General features: G+C 37.2%; 1 protein-coding gene across 2 annotated transcripts in view; it reads right to left on the bottom strand.

Moving 5' to 3' along the window:
• Positions 1 to 375: 375 nt before the first annotated feature.
• Positions 376 to 21,144, bottom strand: part of dmap1 (DNA methyltransferase 1 associated protein 1) — a 167,094-nt gene continuing 146,325 nt past the window's right edge. For both annotated transcript variants that reach the window (XM_020515456.2, XM_020515458.2), the window contains exons 7-11: positions 20,944 to 21,129; positions 19,546 to 19,617; positions 12,031 to 12,103; positions 9,082 to 9,377; positions 376 to 971 (exon numbers count right to left, since the gene is read on the bottom strand). In XM_020515456.2, the coding sequence (XP_020371045.1) occupies positions 912 to 971; positions 9,082 to 9,377; positions 12,031 to 12,103; positions 19,546 to 19,617; positions 20,944 to 21,129 (687 nt within the window). In that variant the 3' untranslated portion in view covers positions 376 to 911. The remainder of the gene's footprint in view (positions 972 to 9,081; positions 9,378 to 12,030; positions 12,104 to 19,545; positions 19,618 to 20,943; positions 21,130 to 21,144) is intronic.

Here is a 21,144-nt window from a genome sequence, read left to right as displayed (position 1 = left end):
TCGTGAGAGCCAGAGGGTCGGATCATCAGAGAAATGGTAAAACATCAATGGAATCCCATAATACTTAATAAACTTCAAATATTTTTTGGAAATAAATGTGGGAGGTTAATAGCCTCAACAACTTAGAATGACTAAGCACTAGGAGTTAATTAAATCAAAGGAAAAACATGATGGAAGCTTTGTATCAGGTAATGATCCAAGCAAAACTAATATTATAAGCTTGACAAAAATATTATAGGAAGAGTCAAATGACAATAAGTGCACAAGATGTCTATAATCTCCCTTAACTCTAAACTAGTACACTAAAGAAATTATTACGTAACAAATAGGGAATTCCAGTCCCAGACTTCAAATGACAGTGGATATTGCGAACAATTATTTTTCAAAAGTCATTTATTCTATATTGATATTTTCTCAGTTACCATAAATGTTTTGTAATTTTGTACACTTTCTAGTAATTTGATATGGCATATATTTGTAATCTTTCATTGTCAAATTGAAAAATTGTAATAAAAATAAGATCATGCGAGTGATCTTCACTCAGTGATAGCTTCATTGCCCTGTACCAAAGAAAACAAAACATCCTAAAGAGAACATAATTATACAAATATTAAAAGCACTGTGATCCATTTTGTGAATAAATTTGTCTCATTAATGAAGTTCTGGGTCAGTTACGGTATTGGTAGAACTTCTCTAGGAAATGGCCTAGCCATTTTGTTTTGATGTGATGGACAAGGTATTTGTTACTTCTTAACCACCGCCAGATAATTAATCAACAGTATGCTCACTGACGTTCCTAATTTCCTGGGGCTCTGGTGGTGTTTTCTGAATAAAATGCAGGAGCATAACTGCTATGTGGTGAAAGATCCGTTTAACCACATTTTGTCCACTTCCTAGCCTTTCAAAGCAGTTCACGGTTTCTTCAATTTCTTTACCGAAGAACAGCTTGATGCAGATTCTCTTCGCTTCCTCTGTAAAAATCAAAAATCAGGATGTAAGATAACATGCATCAAACAATTTGCACGGCCAGGAAGGTCTCTAAATTAACTCACGAAATTCAGACAGCAGCTAGAAATGTGATCTTAAAACAGCAGCAATGAAACAACACTGCCATAACAAATGTCTATTTTCTAAGAAAGGTGAAAATCTCCTTTCAACACCGACATGTTCGACAACACAAATACATTAATTGATCTACCAGTGTGGATCAAACAATGGAGGTGAGAAAGCGACTGTGAACATAATGATAATTAAAGGAAATCTCAATTCAACTGTCGATTCATCTGGGATGCATGATGGTTATCATGAGCTTTGTTTGCATTTCATCTGGAGTATTATATCTGCCGACACCTCAAATAGTCAAAAAGATGACTCCCTGCATTGTTTCAATTAATATTTTTCTCTAGAAGGATTTTATTTCAGAACCTTGAATGCCGACCTGGAAATGCTAGTGACTGGACCATATACTGCAATATTTGTACCATACATGAGAAGACCTGGATTTTTGCTGGCAATTCTGCCACATAGCAAAGTTTTCAAAGCAATATACCCCAGATTTAAAAAAGAAGTAAACTAGCAAACACTAAAGAAACAAATATTAAGGAGAACTTCTACAAGTATATAACAGGAAGACAGTTGCTGAAATAAAAGTTGGTTCCTCAGAGGATGCAATTGGAAATTAGTAATAGGAAACAATGAAAAACAACAGACATTTAAATATCTCATCTGTGTCTTTAAAATAATAGTACAAAATTGTGCTGTAAAAGGGGGAGAGGAATTAAAATAATTACAGAAGGAAAAATTTTAGCAAACTAGTAAAGGTTAATAACTCCCCTGGACCTAGTGGCCTACAGTCTTAAAACAAATTGCTGAAGAAATAATTCAGTTCTAATTTCTAAAATTCTAGATTCTGGAAAGTTCCCAACTGATTAGAAAACTGTAAATGTAATACTCCGATTCAAGAAACAAGGAAGACTGAAAGCAAAACACCATAATCCAGTTAGCTTTGTTAGAGTTTAGAAAAATAAGAGTAATAAGATTTAAGGATGTAAGGGACGCTGACAGGATGTTTTGCCTCATGGGGAAATCTAGGGGGTATGGTTTCAGAATAAGTGGTCCAGTTAAGATGATACTGTGGATGCATTTGTTCTCTCAGACTATTGTGAAGGCCAAGTCATCGAAGATATTTAAGGTTGTGATTAAGTTTTGAACTATAGAGGAGCCCACATCTTTGGAAAACTGGCAAGAAAGTGGAGTTGAAACCAAAAGCAGATCAACCAAGGTTTTATTCAATGGCAGAGGAGTCTTAAGGGATTGCATGGCCTATCCTATTTCATATTCTTACATTTTTATCTAATACTGGATGTCAGACAAGCAGTGCAACAAATCAGATGCAATGGAAGGGTAAGTGTTCACGTAGTATCTGCTACTACATTTTCTGATGTTGTTGAAATGTTTGAAGGACTCCAGAAACAACCATGTGAGACTTGAATGAGGAGCCTTGAATTGACAGGAACAGATACAAGCAAAGCTAGTTCTACTCAGCTAGATAATGACAAGAAGAATGATATAATCAACCAAGTCAGAGGCAACAGACAGGAGTTCGAGATAATTTTTGTTTATTGAGAACTCTTGAGACTTACTCAAGGGCTACTTTTTAAATCTAACTCATGTATTACAACGAACATATATATTAGAAGTAGTAGGTCATTTGGCCCTTCAAGCCTGGTTGGTTAGCTCAGTTGGCTGGATGGTTGGTTTGCGATACAGAGTAACACCAACAGCACAGGTTCAATTCTCATACAGTTGAGGTCTCCATGAAGTTTTCAAAAATACAAGAATTGACTTAATCACGGTAGCTTGGTAATTCTTCAAGCATTTGAAAACTTGAGGTGCTTTTGCATCTTCTGCTCAAACTCGCCCCTTACCTAAGACCTTCAGATTAAACCACCACAATCCGTCTCTTTCTAATGAGAGCAGTCCTATATTCCTCTGGGACTATGGTGACTTTATATTTTCCGCACTGCTTCAGATACATTAAGGATACGGAGGAACAGTTTACCACAGATAATCATGTAGGATTCATTTGCAAATTTGACACAGGCGATTTTAGTGCTGTGAGAAGGATGGAAATCTGACTAAAAATATTCAAACATGTAGTTTACAGGAGAGATGGGTATGCATTTGGAAACTAGTAATATCTTCCAGGACTTTGGAAGGAAAGAGAAATTGGAGATTTGGCAATGGTTTGCAATGACTGAGGAATCAAGGGTGTTACTTTTAGTTTTATTTTAAATCTTTCTGTATCTCTCATAAAAGACCTCACCTGTCTGCTGGATATTCTTTGCCAGCTAAAGTTCTAATCAGATAATAGTGAGTTTAAACATGCAATCAGATTCTAATTTTCCTGGTAAAATACCAGTGCTTTTCTGATGGAACAACTTGGCAATCTCTCCTTACACTGCTCTCAAAGTAGATACCATGTTAAGCATTTCCTACATTAGCTACCTTCTTCCTTCTCCCATTCACTGAGGAAGTCTAATTTTAAACCCTAACCCTATCGCAGAGATTGATCCAAATTCAAGACCTTTAGCCCATCTTACTACTGGATTTCCCCCTTTACCCTCTTTTGAAAATGATTAAATTAGGGGGTTACAGAGATAGGGCTGGAGAGTGGGACTAGCTGGGTTGCTCTTTCAGGAGCCAGTACAGACATGATGGGTCAATTGGCCTCCTTCTATACTGTAAGATTCTATGATTCCAATTTAATTTTCCAGGCATGCACATTAAAGAGGTTTAAAGCACTACAAGTGGCATTTCCAAAGATGTGAAAGCACCTCAAGTTTTCAAACGGTTGAAGAATTACCAAGCTACCATGATTAGATCAATTCAGAGTACTGGCAAAATCGTATTTTTGTGAGGTGGAAGAGGAGGTAATGTTAAAAACAATTTTAGAAGCACTCTAAAATGGTTATACAGTGAATTGGTTTGACCTTCAGTCTTATTCTAATCTAATGCCATTCTCGTTGTTTAATCAGCCAGTAAAGGTCAGAGCTGTATTTAACATTTTAACCATTTTGTACACCACTGAAAATGGCTTGCAGGATATCTTCACTTCCAAATTTTCAAACGTGACATTCTATATGATTTTATGCTGATTGACAAAACACATAATAGGGATCCATTAACATTCTTTAAATATACCAAAAGATGCTATTCAAGAAGATTCAAGTGCACATATGGCTTCACTGAAGGAGGACGAATGCCCAAATCATGAACAATAAGGCAATTTTGACTGTTTTCTACCAGATGTAAACTAATTAGAGGAAATTCTATTTGATGCACTTGGCAAAGAAAACCAACAAAAAAGTATACATTAAGTATCCTGTCACTGGCTCTCTTGGAAAAACCACATAAGATTAATAGCAAAGATGGAGTTAAGTTGAATCTGACCCTTTTGAAAATAGCTAGCAAAAGTGACAGACATGAAACAGGAGTGAAGAACTGTTGGCATTAGCAGAGGTTGTTACAGCTGCTGACAGGAATGCAAGCTTTCTGAATAGGTCTGGTCTGGTCTTTTAAACTATTAACTTTTATATTTCCCTCAAAAATTCCACATTTTCTGCATCCCTGTGATTTAACACCCACATATTCTCTGCCAGCACAATTGTTAAGTGTACAATTAATTTGCAAATCAGACTTCATTTTTGGCTTTCATTCAGAACCTTGAAGATCCTAAAGCTCTTCTGTATAACAAATTACAAACACAAACTTGTAAACACTCCACAGAACAGTTCATTGAAGCAGGACACATACTGAATTAATGCTGTTTTTCTGAATTTTTCTATGGCAGCACACATCAACTTAGAAAATTGACAAAAGCTAGCCAATTGCTTCAAAGAAAGCTGAAAATGCAAAAACAGACCCGAATTTGTGCTTTAGGTCATTTAAAAGACACAAAGTGTTGTGGGGACATGGAGTTGTGGGTTATGTTCCACATTCAATCAATTTTATTATAAGGGACAAAGTCTAAGGTAGACAAAAGTGTAGAATAGTGGCCCAGAAAATGACTAAAAGGTGATTGAAATAGTTCAGGCACAGATTGATTTAACAGAAGGGTGTCTGAGCATAAACCTCAAGGTTTAAATTTTTGTAACCTTACATGTGGTACACTTTTCAGCATTATGAAACCCACTCAAGTTTAGATTTTAAACCAAAAAGATTTATCTCGAGGTTTAGTTATACTAAAGACAGTAAAAAATAAAGCTTTTAAAAGGATTTCATTACAACTTGATTGGATCCAACCCTGTTCATTGGAAGATGGCACCTTAAGCTGCATTTTGAGAATTAGTCTCCTTTAGTGACAATAGTATATTCTAGGCATTGTCAACCATGAACTCATTTACTTCATTCAAATATGCCATAGATATTTAACCCTGGTCCCCCTGATTTATGGAGGATGTTGTGAAGCTTGAAAGGGTTCAGTAAAGATTTACAAGAATGTTGCCACGGTTGGAGGGTATGAGGTATAGGGAGAGGCTGAATACGCTAGGGGTTATTTTCTCTGGAGCATCAGAGGCTGACGGGTGACCTGCATGGTGGCTCAGTGGTTAGCACTGCTGCCTCACAGTGCCAGAGACCCGGGTTTTATTCCAAATTCGGGTAACTGTGTGGAGTTTGCACATTCTCCCTTGTCTGCGTGGGTTTCTTACCACAGTCCAAAGATGCAGAAGTTAGGCAGATTGGCTACGCTAAATTGCCCACAGTGTCCAGGAATGTGTAGGTTAGGTGCAGGGAAAATACAGGGTCACAGGATAGGGTAGGGGGATGGGTCTTGGTGGGATGCTGTTCAGAGGGTTGGCGCAGACTTGTTGGACCGAATGGCCTGTTTCCACTCTGTGGGGATTTTGTAGAAAATCATGAGGGGCTTGGATAATGAGCTGCCAGAAGAAGGGGTGGAGGCTGGTACAATTACAACATTTAAAAAGGTGTTTGGATGGTTACAAGAATAGGAGGAGTTTAGAGGGATGTGAGCCAAATGCTGGAAAACGGGACTAGATTCTACTAAATTTATTTAGGATATCTGGTTGGCATGGACGAGTTGGATCGAAGAATCTGTTTCCATGCTGTACAGCTCTATGACTATAAGAATACAAGAGAACTCAAGCTCAGAATACAAGGAAAATTGCATGGCTACGTACAGGAATATTTTTGAAGGTGCTGTTGACACATAGCGACAAATTTTATGGATAAACTATTGCCCTGGAGAATAGTTTTTAAATGTATGCTGAGACTTATTTATAAACTCTGTAGAGTTGTATTTGGAGGAAGAAAATAAATCAGCTATTTCGCGGGTTGTTGATTAAGCCCTACTTCCATTTCCTACGTAAGGATACTGGTTCATTTTAGTTAATGGAATGATGAACAAAAATATTACAGTTGGTTCAATAGGCAATCACAAAAGTAGAATGTAAACCTGTGATGCCCTACACACTACTCTGTGACATCAGGTATGTTTTGTTCATTACCAAATATTAGAGCAATCAAAAAAGAAGTGAGAATTTTGTTAAGTGTGACTAACCAGCACAAACACAACTTCAACTATGTCTAGAATAATCTTAGGTTAATGAAGAATAAGCTTTATTTCTACACCCTGAAATTTCGACTTTGGGTTTTCATGCAATTCAAAATCAGCACAACTAGATCAAAAGATTGCAGAATGTTTAGCACAAAGTAAGTTTCTCCAATCTTTTGCGCTAACTTTAATCATACTAGCAGCAAGCTCCACAAACAGTCCATATTCCTAGGGTGAATTAATCACTATTGGGAGTTTGTGTTATCTGTGATTATTTGAGGGCCTTTGTGAAGGTTCCAGGCATTAAGTGGGATCATTTGCAACAATTATGGTGACATTTGAATGATTCTGTTGTAAATTTACCAGGAAACTGATTACTAGTTAGGAGACTGAGGACTAGTGAGAAGAGCCAGTCTAGCTAGAAAATAGTTTTGCTTCTTTTAAACAATAAGTAGCTTTTGGCAACTAAAAACTTTTACTCAAAGGTGGTGGATTGACAAGGATTTAAAATGAAGTTACGCTCTTAAATATATCAAGGAATATTTATTAAAATAAAAGTTTAGTAAGAACATTACATTTTAAAACTGTCAGTTTGTATTGACTTAAAGCAGGTTTTATAAAAGGTGACACTGGAATAAGTTTGAGCATAAACTTGGAGATAAGAAGAAAGTGCCAAATGTAGGCAGGATGTTCCTACTATCTTTGTATAAGCGAAGTAACACTTTTACTCGGGTGGAGGTGAGCAGTACAGAGCAGCAAGTGTGATGAAGACTCTTTGATGATAAGTTAGCAATTGACAATTGATTTTCTGCTTCTGTCCCTTGCACTTTAAAGCCATAATACAATAATATTTCTATTATCTAGATTTTAAGGATTACTTGAGATTTTTTATAACGTATGATTGGCTGTTCACTATAGGGATCCAGTGTGCAAATAACTACATTGCACACAATAAGACTATAAGGTGAGGAGCAGAAGTAGGTCATTTGGCCCATCAAGTTTACTCTACTATCCAAGCAGATCATGGCTGATCTGATAATCCTCCGGTTCACCTTCCTGCCTTTCTTCATAAGGTGCAATTCCCTTCATGATTTTCATATCGATCAATTTCAGTCTTCAATATACTTAACAAACCAGCCTTTACAGCCTTCTACGATTCCTACTCATCACTGTCCTAACTACATGACTGCTTACTCTGAGATCATGCCCTCTCGTCCAAGATTCTCCCACATTCTAGCTTCTACCCAAGCGAGTCTCTAAGAATCTTAGATGTTTCAATAAGGTCGCCTCTCATTCTTCTAAACTCCAACAAGTACAGACCCAACCTACTCAATGTTTCCTCATAAGGTTGATCCCAAGTATAGAGAGATTTTCTCGTGAACCTCCTCTGGACTGCCTCCACTGCCGGTTTGTCTTTCCTTAGACAAGAGGACAAAAACTGTTCACACTGGTGATCTCTCTCAATGCTTTGGATAATTTTAGCAAGATCTTCCTGATATATTATGCTATTCCCCTTGAAATTGCCATTTGTCTTTCCCATCACCCGAACCTGTATGCTAGCTTTGTATGATTTATGTATGAGGACCCCTAAATTCGTCTGTGCTGTTGCTTTCTCCAGTCTTTCCCTATTTAAATAATATTCAGCTCTACTCTTCTCGTCAAAGTGATAAGCTCACATTTGTCCACATTATAAACCAAATACCAAGTTTTCACTCACTCAGGTCAACCTGTGTATATCTCTCCATAGGCTCCTTCATCCTCGCCACTCGTCTTCCCACCCATTTTTCTGTCACCCACAAACTGGGCAATCAGTGCATTCACTTTACTCATCCAAGTGTTAATACATTTTTGAAATAATTCTAGCCAGCATTGATACCTGTGGCTCTCCACTAGTTACAGGGTGCTATCCTAAAAATGTCCCCTTTATCCCAACACTGTCTTCTATTAGTTAGCCAATCCTCTATCCATGTTAATACAACACCCCAACACCACGGACTCTTATCTGATTAAGTAGTTCAATGTGTAGTACAATATGGAAGTCTTTTAGAAGGATATTCACTTGGTCTCCTGTTCTTGATTTAATATGTTTAAAAGAAGCTGTTGCCATCTATTTTGATATTACTTGCTACTTTGAAGACAAAGTCTTTTTTTCCCTCTTTACTTTTACGTCAACCATTATTACTTTTTAAAACTCTCTCAATCCTCTGTCTTACCGCTAATCTTTGCCACTGTCACAACTGCCTCATAGAATTTCGCCTTTTGGAAATCCAAATATAGTACATCTGCTAGCTCTCCTTTATCAATCTTGCTTGTATCTCCTCCAAGGAGGTCTCAAAATTTGTCAGGCATGATTGGCCCTCCATGAAGCAATACTGATATGCTTGGTTATATTATACTTTTAAATGTTTTTTTAATATGACCTTTATAATAGACTCTAGTAGACATTATTATTTTGTTAGGCAAGTATAAGTCAAAAGTTTGCTGAACATTTTCAAATCAGTACTTACCGAGTTTGGTGTAAGAGGTGCAGCTCCAACAACATCAATAAATTGGTCTTTTCCTTCTCCCTTAATTTCTTCAGAACTGGTTCCCACAGTACCCATTGGTCCATCAATGCCAAAACCTTCTCCTGATGCCAAGCTGTTTGTCCCTGCCTTTGCCAGTGCCTCATATCGATGTCGTAACATCTGAAGCTCATACTCACAATTAGCATATGCCTGCTTCAGTTCATACAAAAGCACCAGATCACTGCGGAGTTCATTGAACATGTGTACAATCTCTTCAGTGGGCATTGGGTTTAGATCTGTAAATCATTTTGAACCAAAATATGTCAATACTTTCATAACCTAAATACTTTTGAAAACAAGACTAAAAGGTTGTTGTAAGATAATAAATAGCAAGGGATGCTCTATATCAGACTTTCAATACTCTTAGGTTAGACCTGTATCTCTAATTTGTTACAGATTCAGTGCTGGTAGTGTTATACTTCAGAAATGCAGCCACACAGAACTGTGGAAGCCATCTATAACTCCAGTATAATTTCTCCTAAGTTGAGTTACTATGAGTGTAGTAATGCCCTTGCTACATCAGCTTCCTCCTGATATTGATATCACCTCAAAATGAAAAAAATCCTCATAAAATGGACGGTACATTAGGATCATCATTCCTTAGCAACAGCGATGTAGCAATCACCGTAGTGACGTTGAACAAAAGTTTGTGTGTGTATTACTGCAGTGTTTCAATGATCTATCTGGGATTGCTTAGGAAGGAAAATAAATCACTGCAGTGTAATCACTAATTTCTCTAAAACTATTAAACAATTCAAAGTTAAACAGCTCCTTTTACTCCAGAGCAAAACAGAATTATGCCAAAATTCCTTGAATTGTTAGATAGGTCTGAGACACACAAGACAATAAGTCGATGTGTCAGAAGTTCTGACCACCAATTAAACTGCCTGAAAGACTCAACACCACTAGCATTCTATCATTCTGAACAAAGAGCTGTTAACTATATGTGATTTTACACATCTTCATTTTTTATAACACAACAAATAGCATTTTACTATGACGTACCAGTATTTGTTTACTAAACCAGTATTTTAATAGTCAGTATGTCCATATTAATATTTAGTACTGAAAACCTTTGTTAAAAAAAGTTGCTTAAACGATTTGTTTTCCATCATATTTTTCTTGAGTCAGACTCTACAATAAAAAAAATTATGCAGCCTGGCAGCAACCAGTCATATCTTACTGATTAAATGCAGAGGTCATAAGTTGAAGCATTTTAATCAAAGCATTCAAGCCATTTATTGGTGAAGACTCTCTTGAGATAAAAAAAAAGATGTTATTGCATTTTGTAATATATTTTTGGAACTGAAGATTTATTTATGGATCACCTGAAAGATGCAAGTGTTGCTGGTAACTGCCCTGAAGACCATATATGTAATTATCTGTACACTGCAATTATGTAACAATGGATATGTGACTACTCAATTCTGTACTTGTGCTTCATATGATCCCTTAAGGGCCTTATCATATATTGTTACTGTAGAACACCAGACAATTTGGTTTTGCTTAAAAAAAGAAAGATTTCAGAACATCTTTGTCACATATGTCTGGTTTAGTGTGACAAGGCAGAGGGAAGATTTAAGCACATAATCCAGGCTGATAGTTCAATAATATATTCAATGCAACAGGAATCATAAGATAGTTGTGGATTGCTGGGGACCTATTATCACAGTCTCGGGACATCACTGCAGGAGTTCTTCAGGGTAGTGTTCTAGGATCAACCACCTTGAGGACCTTCTTTCCACAAAACATTCAGAAGTGGGGATGTTCGCTGATGATTGCACAATGTTCAGCACCATTTGCAATTCCTCAGATACCAAAGCAGTCTGTGTCCAAATGCAGCAAAATGTGGGCAATATCCAGGCTTGGGCAAATAAGTGGCAATTAACATTTGTGCCACAAGTACCAGGCAATGACTATCTTTAAGCTTTATCTAACCACCTACCCCTGATATTCAATGGCATTGCCATTGCTGAATCTCCACCATCGACACCCTGGTCATTGTCACTGACCACAAAATGAACGAGACCAGCCATACAATTAGTGTGGCTAAGGCAGCAAAGGTTAGGAATTATGGCAAGTAACTCTCCTCCTGCATCCCCAAAGCCTGTCCACAACCATAAAGCACAAGTCAGGAGTAATTGGAATACTCTCCACTTGTCTGGACGCTTTTGTCCAGAACAAAGCGGCCTGCTTGTCTGGCACCCTATTTATCACCTTCAACATTGAACCCCTCCCACCACCAGCACACAGTGGCAGCAGTGTGTACCCTCTACAAGATGAACTACAGAAACACACTACAGCACGTTCCAAACCTGTGACTATCACCAGCTAAAAAGACATGGGAGTAGATGGACGGGAGTACCACGTGCAGGTTTCCCTCCAAGCCACACCCCAAACTCATTTAGAAAGATATTGTCATTCTTTCACTGTCGCTGGCTCATAATACTAGAACTTACTTCTAAACAGCAACATGGGTATATCTAGCCCCTATGGACTGCACCTGTCAAAAGTAGTTCACCAGTACTTTCTCAAAGGCAATCAGGGTTACATAATAATTGTTTGTCTTGCCAACAATACCCACAGCCCATGAACAATTTTTTTAAAAAATGAATGTCTCAACCAATCCCTTTTAGATGTTAAAAATACGTTACTGCATTTTCAAAACTATTGAACATAACAGTCTCAGATTTCCTTTTTTTGGCAATTATATCAAAATGTGTTTATTTGTTTCAGAGTGTCCCTTTCCTCTACATTAAGTAGTCACTGACACAACTTCACTGGTAATATACTGTTCAAAATTCATAGTAATAGTGTGATCAATGTGTACATACTTTTACAGCAGAAAGTAATCAATAAAATAATCATGATATCCATTTCTTTGCTTACCAACTCCCAACTCTGTCAGCATCTGTTCAATGGCTTTGATTTTCTTCTGTCCAACTGAGCTAGGTAGTTTCATCTGAATACAGAAAACAACAGAAATTAACAATGTGACAGCAGGTTCATTAATACTAGTTTGCTGAAATAATGGAACACGAGCATGCAAATTATTCCATTGCCAAATAACCATAGGTTTCTTCTAAACTTGATTCTTTTTCGCCATTCTGAAATATAGATGTTTTAATTCTAGTAAACACAGTTTTAAAACTGATCTAAGTAACAGATTAAATTCCATTCACAACAACAAACGCGTTAAGGCAGGCAGCGGAAGTATGACAACTTTTTTTGGAAGAGAGATTTCGAACCAAAATTGCAAGCAGGCAATTGCAAGTGCAACTGGATCTTTTGTGAAAAATGTAAATTCCTTGGTGATTAATATACTCCTCTATTTAAACTGTTCATACACTTTTCTAAGTATAGTTTGGGATACTATTGGGATAGTATTCTGTTGCTTATTACCTTTTCCTATCTCCATCCTAACCCTTACAAAACAGGCAAATGTTTTGCAAGGTAATTCAAGTGGAGATAGTCCCTGTTGATCTATTATCTAGGAAATGCATTTGATTTGCTGGTGTGCAATTTCCTACCATTTTATATCTATTAGAATTGAAGGGAAAAAAAATCTCAGTTTCTTTAAAAAATGTGTCCTTAATACATGTCAGAAATACAAAAGTGATTTTGTTTTTAATGAAATATGCAGTTTCCACCTTAACTCAATCTCCCAGAATGTATATTCTCCTTTCCCAATCTCATTCAGGACATTCTGTGCATTTCTCTTCTTATCTGTGGCATAGATTATAAGAGCTGGAAGATTATGTTGGAGCTGTACAGGGCTTTGGTCAGACCACAGCTGCAGTACTGTGTAATTCTTCATTGGAGACAGTGGAAAGACAATTCACCAGAACATTACCTAGGATTGGACTGAGGTGGACAACAGCAATTCAAGAAGGCAGCTCACCACCTTAAGAACAACTAGGGACTGGCAATAAATGCTAGACACCCAGCAATGCCCACAAAATTGAATGTTTTAAAAAAATGGAGCAGTTTAGCTATGAGGAGGTTGGATGAGCTCAGGCTGTTTTCTTTGGAGAAGAGAAGGCTCACATGGGAGCTGACTGAAGTGTAAGTCTATGAGAGGAATGGACAAGGTGGGTAGAAAGCTGCTATTCCCTTTACGTGAAGGATCAATACCAAAGGGAGTATAATTTCAAGGTGAAAGATTTAGAGGGGGTTTGAGGAAAACGTTTTTCACCCAGAGGATGATTGGGATCTGGAAGTGCACTGTCTAGAAGGGTATTTGAGGAAGGTAAACTCAACATTTAAAAAGTAGTTGGATAAGCACTTGACGTATCATAACATTCGAGGTAGGGGCCAAATAGTGGAAAGTGGAACTATTATAGAGGAATAGTAGTTTTTTATTGGTCCAGACACAATCGCCCCAAGGGCCTCTTTTGTACTGTGCGATTCTATGAGTGAGAAAAGACCTGTGATAGCAAAGAGGCACAAAACAATCCTGCCTGCCACTCTTAGAGGTGCTGTACTTCTGGCATAGAGTTAAATTTGTATCCAAGAATATTTCTGTAAATCACACTAGATTGAACTTTCAGTCCTCAGGAACAAATCCAGTTTTAATTTTAATCCTGAACAGTATTTTCCCTTTGAATTAATTCAGAACACTGCAAGCCCATGTAAATTCACTAACCATTATAAATCACCCCATTGCTGCAGAAGTATACTGGAGTGCGTGGTTCCTTATTGAGGGAATTTGTATCTTTGACCCTGCAGGAATTCCATCACACCGCACTGATCTGTTGCTCGTATTTTAGTCCTCACCGAGTTCTATTCATTCACACAATACTGAAATTCATACTGATTTGTATTGGCTCCTGTCTTGCATGGTCTGCGATTTAAAATTCTGACCCTCGCATTTAAATTTCTTAATACTTTCACTCCTCCCTACTTCAGCAGCCTTCTCCAACATTACAATCACCCACCCCCTCATGAATTCACCCTTTATTGACACTAGATTACGTACAGCCATCCTCCTTCTGATCACTGTACCTTTGTTAGATCCAAAATTACAGAAATTTACCCACAAATCTCCAAAAACCCTTCCACTTCCTACTCCTTTACAATTCTCCTTAAAACTACCTGATTCATAAAGCTTTTGGTTCCCCTCCAAATACTTCTGATCATTCAATATACATTTTTGGCTGATTATGTCTCTGTAAAACACCATGGGATGATTTTTTTTTATATTTAACATGCTGCATAAATGCTACTCTGGAAGTTAAACACTCCTAGTTGCAAAGTGTTCAGAGAGATAGAATAGGAAAGAAAAGAGGGATGGCAATTTCGGTTAAGGAGAACATTGCAGGAATGGGGAAAGAATTTTCAAAGGGTTCAAGAACAGAATCAATTTGACTAATGCTAAGGCACAAAAAGGGTGTACTTAACTTTCTTGGTGTAAACTACAACTACTAATTCACTAGACTCCTCAACTAGCAGTATTCATATGGCCAAAATATAAGGGTTATATTTAGGCACCGAGCCAATAATTTCAGATAAATTAGAACATAAAAGAACATAAGAACTGGGAGCAGGAGTAGGCTGTCTGGCCCTTCGAGCCTGCTCCGCCATTCAATAAGATCATGGCTGATCCTTTCGTGGACTCAGATCCACTTACCCGCGTTCTCACCGTATCCCTTAATTCCTTTATTCCTTTATTGTTCACAAAAAAATCTACCTTTTTTAAAAAAAAACATTTACTGAAGTAGCATCAACTACTTCACTGGGCAAGGAATTCCATCGATTAACAACCCTCTGGGTGAAGAAATTCCTTCTCAGTTCAGTCCTAAATCTGCTCCCTCTAATCTTGAGGCTATGCCCTCTTGTCCTAGCTTCACCTGCCAGTGGAAACATCCTCTCTACTTCTATCTTATCTATTCCCTTCATAATTTTATATGTTTCTAGAAGAGAGGGTCATGTGACTTGTTCTAAAATCTGCCTAACACCGATTGGGTGACCTGTTATAGATAAAAGGGAGGCCTGGATTATTGTGCTGATAAGGTGGTGTTAGGTCCTCACATTTGGAAACTATGGCAGCAGCAGCATATGTGTTTACAGTGGTTACATTGAATACTAGCAAAGTCCTAACATGTTGAGAATGTTGAACTGTAAACAGTAATCATTTAAACTGTCCATTTACTTCCAAGATTTTGGAAGATCAAATTCATGTGCAAATTACACAATAAATGGCAGAACCCTTAAGACAACTGACATACAGGGGGATCTGGGTGTACAGGTCCACAAATCCCTGAAAGTGACAACATAGGTGGATAAGATGGTCAAGGCATACAACACGCTTGCCTTCATTGACCAGGGCATCGAATATAAAACCCGGCAAGTTACATTACAGTTGTACACACACTACAAGAAGGGCGTGGATGCTTTGGAGAGGGTGCAAAGGAGGTTTATCAGGATGTTGCCTCTTCTGAAGGGTTTTAATTATGTGGAGAGGTTGGATAACTTGAATGGTTTTCACTGGGAAGACAGAGGCTGAGGAGCAACCTCAGAGGTGTACAATATTATGAGAGGCATAGATAGGGTGGATAGTCAGAGGCTTTTTCCCAAGGTATAAAAGTCAACTACAAGAGGGCACAGGTTCGAGGTGGAAAGTTTAGGGGAGAAGTGTGGGGAAAATTTTTCATACAGAGATTGGTAGGTACCTGGAACCAGTGGAGGTTGTGGAAGCAGGCACGTTAGCAACTTGTAAGGTGTATGATACATGAATGGGAGGTGAATAAAGGGATAGAAACTGCGCGTGGGCAATAAGTAGCAGGTCTAAATAAGGAACAGGAATAGGCACAGGTTTGGTGGGCCAAAGGGCCTGTTCCTCTACTGTATTTTATTGTATTGTATTACATTAATATGAAAGAAAATTGGAGTCTCGAGGGTCGGTAGTCTGTATTTCTACCTGGATATAAGGCCCCTGTGACTCAGTTGCCATGGGGATGGGCTTTAGGATGAAAAGGTTTTCTCAGATATCCCTGAAACTCTTACACAATTAGTCTTCCAGAATCTAGGAGAAATGAAGTAACTAGAGGTTGAAAGTCACTATGGTTCAGCACACAGGATGCAGGCAGGACTTTACAGTTGGATCAAAAGATCAAATTCTTGTGAACTGAAACGAGGTTGGGGAAAAAAAAAGTCACATAGCTCATGCTAAAGCAAGAATCTCAGAGGGAAAAAAAATTCTATCTGTGAAAGACTTGGGTTAAATGTTAATCAGGCTAGGAGAATAAACTCTTCAGAACAATTTCTGGGTCCACAGAAACAGAATGACTGCTTTAGGTCAAGTGTGAAGTAAACTTGTGAAGTAATTTTTTTCGGTTTTAAAAGTAAAAGAAGAGAATTCTGTTCTGTAGTTCCAAGTAAAGTTGCCTCCAAAAACTGTGTTTTGCCAAGTACTTTCGGTAAAAATCTTAAAATGTGAAATCTTCTAATGTCAACCTGTCAGCTACCAACTAGGAAGCTTGAATTTCTTTTTTCTTTAAAGTTATTTGTCACTACTAGTGTCAGATAAACACCTGCACCACTTATTAAAAAACATCTGAAATGCCTGAAGGCTTTTCACCTTCATCAGGCATAGCTATTCTTTCCCTTCTATAAAGGGAGCATAGAGGGGAATGTGACAACACAATGATCTGACACTAAAACAGAAGAGTCATACAATTCGTCCATAATTTCTCTCAGCAACTTTGGTTGCTAGAACAGGTTCAAAATCAGTACATAGGATGTCAGCTGTAGGGTCTAGATAATCAAACTCATCTACGATTTTTCTTTCATGACAATTACTCATTAGGCCATAACAAAGATCATTTTGCTACAAGACTATTCAGCAAATGAGTCTTTACCTTTATCATCCCCATATGCAAGCATTTCTATTGATTGCAATTAACTGGTTTGATTACTAATTAAGAAAAACAAGATAAATCAAAATTCCCCACAATATATTCATAATTAAATGGTTAAAGTTTAAAAAAGCTGGGAAAAATTTCAAATTTGGAAAAGAAAATGGCTACTTAAGCAGTTTTTTTTAAATGAAAGACTCATTCCTCAGAACATTTGGTATTTCAATTGGATGAGCGCTTCTTTAAAGTCATCCCAATAAACAAATTGCAACATGTTAACTTATAACAGCTAATGCATTATTAAAAGTATTTGAGTAATATACTCCTCATTTTAATGAAATAAATTTTGCATACAGACCGGTCCGTGTTCATCAGTCTTGAAGACAAACTGGCATGGGTGAGTTTTCACATATGAGTTTCAAGTCAATGATATAAATCATAAAATGTTGGTAATGATAGTAAATTAAAATACACTTTCGCTATTGATATTATTTAATAAATTCATCCTCTGCGTTACTGAGGCATGGAACAACTTTATCCTAAATAGGAACTCTTCTTTTTGCTGGACTACCAAGGCAACTATTTAGAAGTACCAAAATTACAAGCATTCAGCATTAAAGGAGGTGATGCAAATTGTAATTTCATGCTGTCTGACAAGACGATCTTACCTCCATGAATAGTATAGCCTTTTTTGCGTCCCACAAAAAAATCATTGGTGACTCAGATGCACAAAGTTATGAGCTAGATTTTTCTAACACAACCGTCATATGGAATCCCTGATAATCACAGTTTACCAAACTAACAGCTTTGACCCCATCAGCACACTTCAAGACATTTAAATAATGTACTTAAAAGATACAATAAGACATCAGCTACATTTTGGGGAAAAAAAACGGGAAGAAGGGATTCGGACATCGGTACAGTCACATTGCAATCAATAGTGTGCCCTGGTCAACTCAAGGCTGATTTGTTACCAGCCAAAAAATTCACTGAACGATGTTCCCTCATTATCTCTAGGCCCAATACAGCCAAGAACAAAATTTTGTTTCAAAAATTGTAATGTGTGTCAAGATTTGCTTCAAACTCCAACTTAAAAGCATCCAAGCACACAGTGGGTTTAACCACAACAAAAACTGACAAAATGCCTAACGTTGCTGTCCTTGATACTAACAGAAATTGCAAGCAAGGAATGTAAACTGTGCTTACTAATGATCCCACCTTCATCAGTCTGGTAGATTTGTCAGACAATTTAGCCTTGAGCTACATATCTCATTCACCAATTGACTCAGAGGCCAAAACAGAATGGTGACTATTGGTATGTGAACATTTAAAACAATCCCACGCAGAACTTTCTGGCCTTCAGCAAGACCCTATCCATAACATGAACCAAATGGAAATTCGGATAATCACTCCTTTTGTTTTTACCTTGCAAGACTGGAAACAAGTGATTTTTCAGTGCTAATGTGTTTTAATCCTGGACTATTAAATCATGCCTTAGTTTTCTGACTCCAGAATGTGCAATGAAATAGTAAAGTTCAAATAATAGCAAGTGCTTTACTATACATTTATTTTTGCTAGAAATCTGTCTCTGAATCATATTAGCTATACTGGAAGCACAAAATCAATGCATGAGTGACTGGTATTACTTCTGCTCAAGGCAAACTTCCTTATATAAAAAAATGCTTTATTTCATGTTAGTTTATGATTTTAATTACATTTGCTTCTGTGAATTAGGTGATTCCTCTGAGTAGTCTATCATTTTTGCATCTTTTTAATCCAGTGCATTTCTTCACTATTCTTAGCTTCTGCTGACATTTAATTGCAACTGTGATTTGGTGAGGAGGGACGCTCATTTGTGATTCCGAATGTGACGCGATCAAGATTGGGGACAGGCATTCATACAAGGCTAATAAGATGATCTGAAACGTCTGAAATATTTGGTTCACGCTCATCAATACTGTAGTCCTCTCTTTCATTACAACCTCCCTCTCTACCTGGATAGGTCAGAACAGAAGAAATCACTACCTCAGCCTCACAGGAGCAATTTTTTTTTTTAATTCGTTCATGGGATATGGGCGTCGCTGGCTGGTCAGCATTTATTGCATTTTATTGTTTATAGTTTCTGACCATGTTCATTGTCAGAACAGTACTAAATGACCCCTGCTGAACTAGAGACCATGGTCTTCCCAACAGAGTGGAATTAAGATGTTCATTGATTACTGGGACAGGAAGCAATCTACTTGATGTTTTTAAATATAACAGGTTTCCAAATCCTCTTTGTAGGAAAAATGGTCAATAAAACCTTCAAATATGATAAGCTAGGCCTAATGTCAGAAACAGGTTATCATAACTACTGCTATTATTCAGCTGGTGCTTTACTTATCTATTATTTGTAGTCAGTGCTGGGAAAATGATACAAAGATAGGGCCCCAACTTGGTCTATGTTAAGTCTGCATTCCTAGTTCAATTCACATACACAATACCTTAATTCAAGATTACTCAACTTCTGCAATTTAAAAATGAAACAATTTTGTTTTAAAAATCTTACCCTTTGACTTCGTAATGTGACACCTGCAGACTTGAAGTCTGGAAATTTGATGCCTGCTGTCTCTGGTACGGCCTGTAAAACAGGAGTAGGCAGGATATTTTGAAACAGAAAGCACGACAAGGATTTCCATATTAACGTGGAAATAAGAAAAATTGGTTCTGGATACCACAACTTTTGTATAACAGACTTTTGTATACTAGAATACATCATTTCTCTTCTTTGGGCTTATTACGATATCAGTTAATTATCTTTTATTTATAAAAGTAGCAGAGAAAATTATTAAACACAGAGACAACAGAAAATTCTAGTCAATGTGACAACCACTAATTAATTTTTGATTAATTAACTAAAACAAACAATCTCCAGTAGCAATTCTATTCAGATCTGCAAAAAAGTGCATTAGTATGTGTTAATCGTTCATCTTGCATGTTAAAATGCTTTATACTTCTGGCACATATCAAGTACAATACAATTGCAGAAATTCTTATAACAGACACCAAAAAAAACTTTTCTTAAAAGCCTCCAGCTTACCAAAATATACAAATATTTTTAATCTTTACAAAATAGCATGAAGGATTTTCAGTCCAGTAGTGAAACGGTGCAGAACTTGCACTGCTTATTCACCTTTGTACAATCTATTTTTTTTTTTTTTTAAAAAGTCAGCTCATCAAAGTTCCTGCCAATATCACATTGAATGTGATAAAAGGAGGCCATAGGCCGGATTACTTTCTATGGGCATGTACATCCTAGGAATCTATTAACCATTTCATATCTAATGGTTAAGTCTTAAAGCGATTAGATGCACTTTAATGGATCAGAAGATTTACAAGTGCTGAATGGAATCAAGCATTCTGCATCATGAACAAAAGCAAGCCTTAATGATGGTCTCAAACTGTGACAAATACCCTAAAATAAAATGCTCAAGATAGTCAAGCACATTAGCTTGCTCCAAATGTTGATGCAATTATTCAAGTTCAGACATAACAAATGTTGTGCAGCAACACAAGTAGCAAATAAAATAGAAATGCAAGTCAAGTATCAACAATACTCACTGAACCAACGCTTAAAACAGTAACTGTAATTTTAGAAACAAGAGTCATGCATCTGTCATTCAGACTGAAGTCATTAAATGCCATTGGATTACCTGGAACTATGGACTAGGTTTAGTAAAAGTAGATGCTGGGAGAAGCGGATAAACATCAAGTTTGAGCAACTACATTTAAAAAAAAACACGGATTTCAACTCAGTTCTATTGCTTTGCATCTTTTCCAATTGAAACAGGCTTGTGCTGCCGTAAGAAAGTTATTAGCCTGACGCAGTCTGATATAAAATGCTGAAATATTCTATTCAATCATGTTCATGTACTTAAAAAAACTCAATGCGTATATCAGCACTTACTGGTTTTTCTGTTTCTTTTTTCTGCGGCAGTTTCTTTTTCGCTGCCTTGCGCTCTGCCCGACGCATTTCTGTGGTATTATCTGCAGCTGTGATGAGTTTCTGCAAATCTTGTGTTTTCTTTTCTCTTTCTTTTTTTCTCATTTCAATTTTTCTCAATTCTTGTATTAAGTACTCTTCTTCAGCCACCTACAAGCAAGAGTT

The sequence above is a fragment of the Rhincodon typus genome, chromosome 10 (genome assembly GCF_021869965.1).
Source record: "Rhincodon typus isolate 14 chromosome 10, sRhiTyp1.1, whole genome shotgun sequence".
In the NCBI taxonomy this organism is placed as follows: Eukaryota; Metazoa; Chordata; class Chondrichthyes; order Orectolobiformes; family Rhincodontidae; genus Rhincodon; species Rhincodon typus.
The sequence above is the reverse complement of the archived record's forward strand: the minus strand, read 5'-3'. Positions and strand labels throughout refer to the sequence as shown.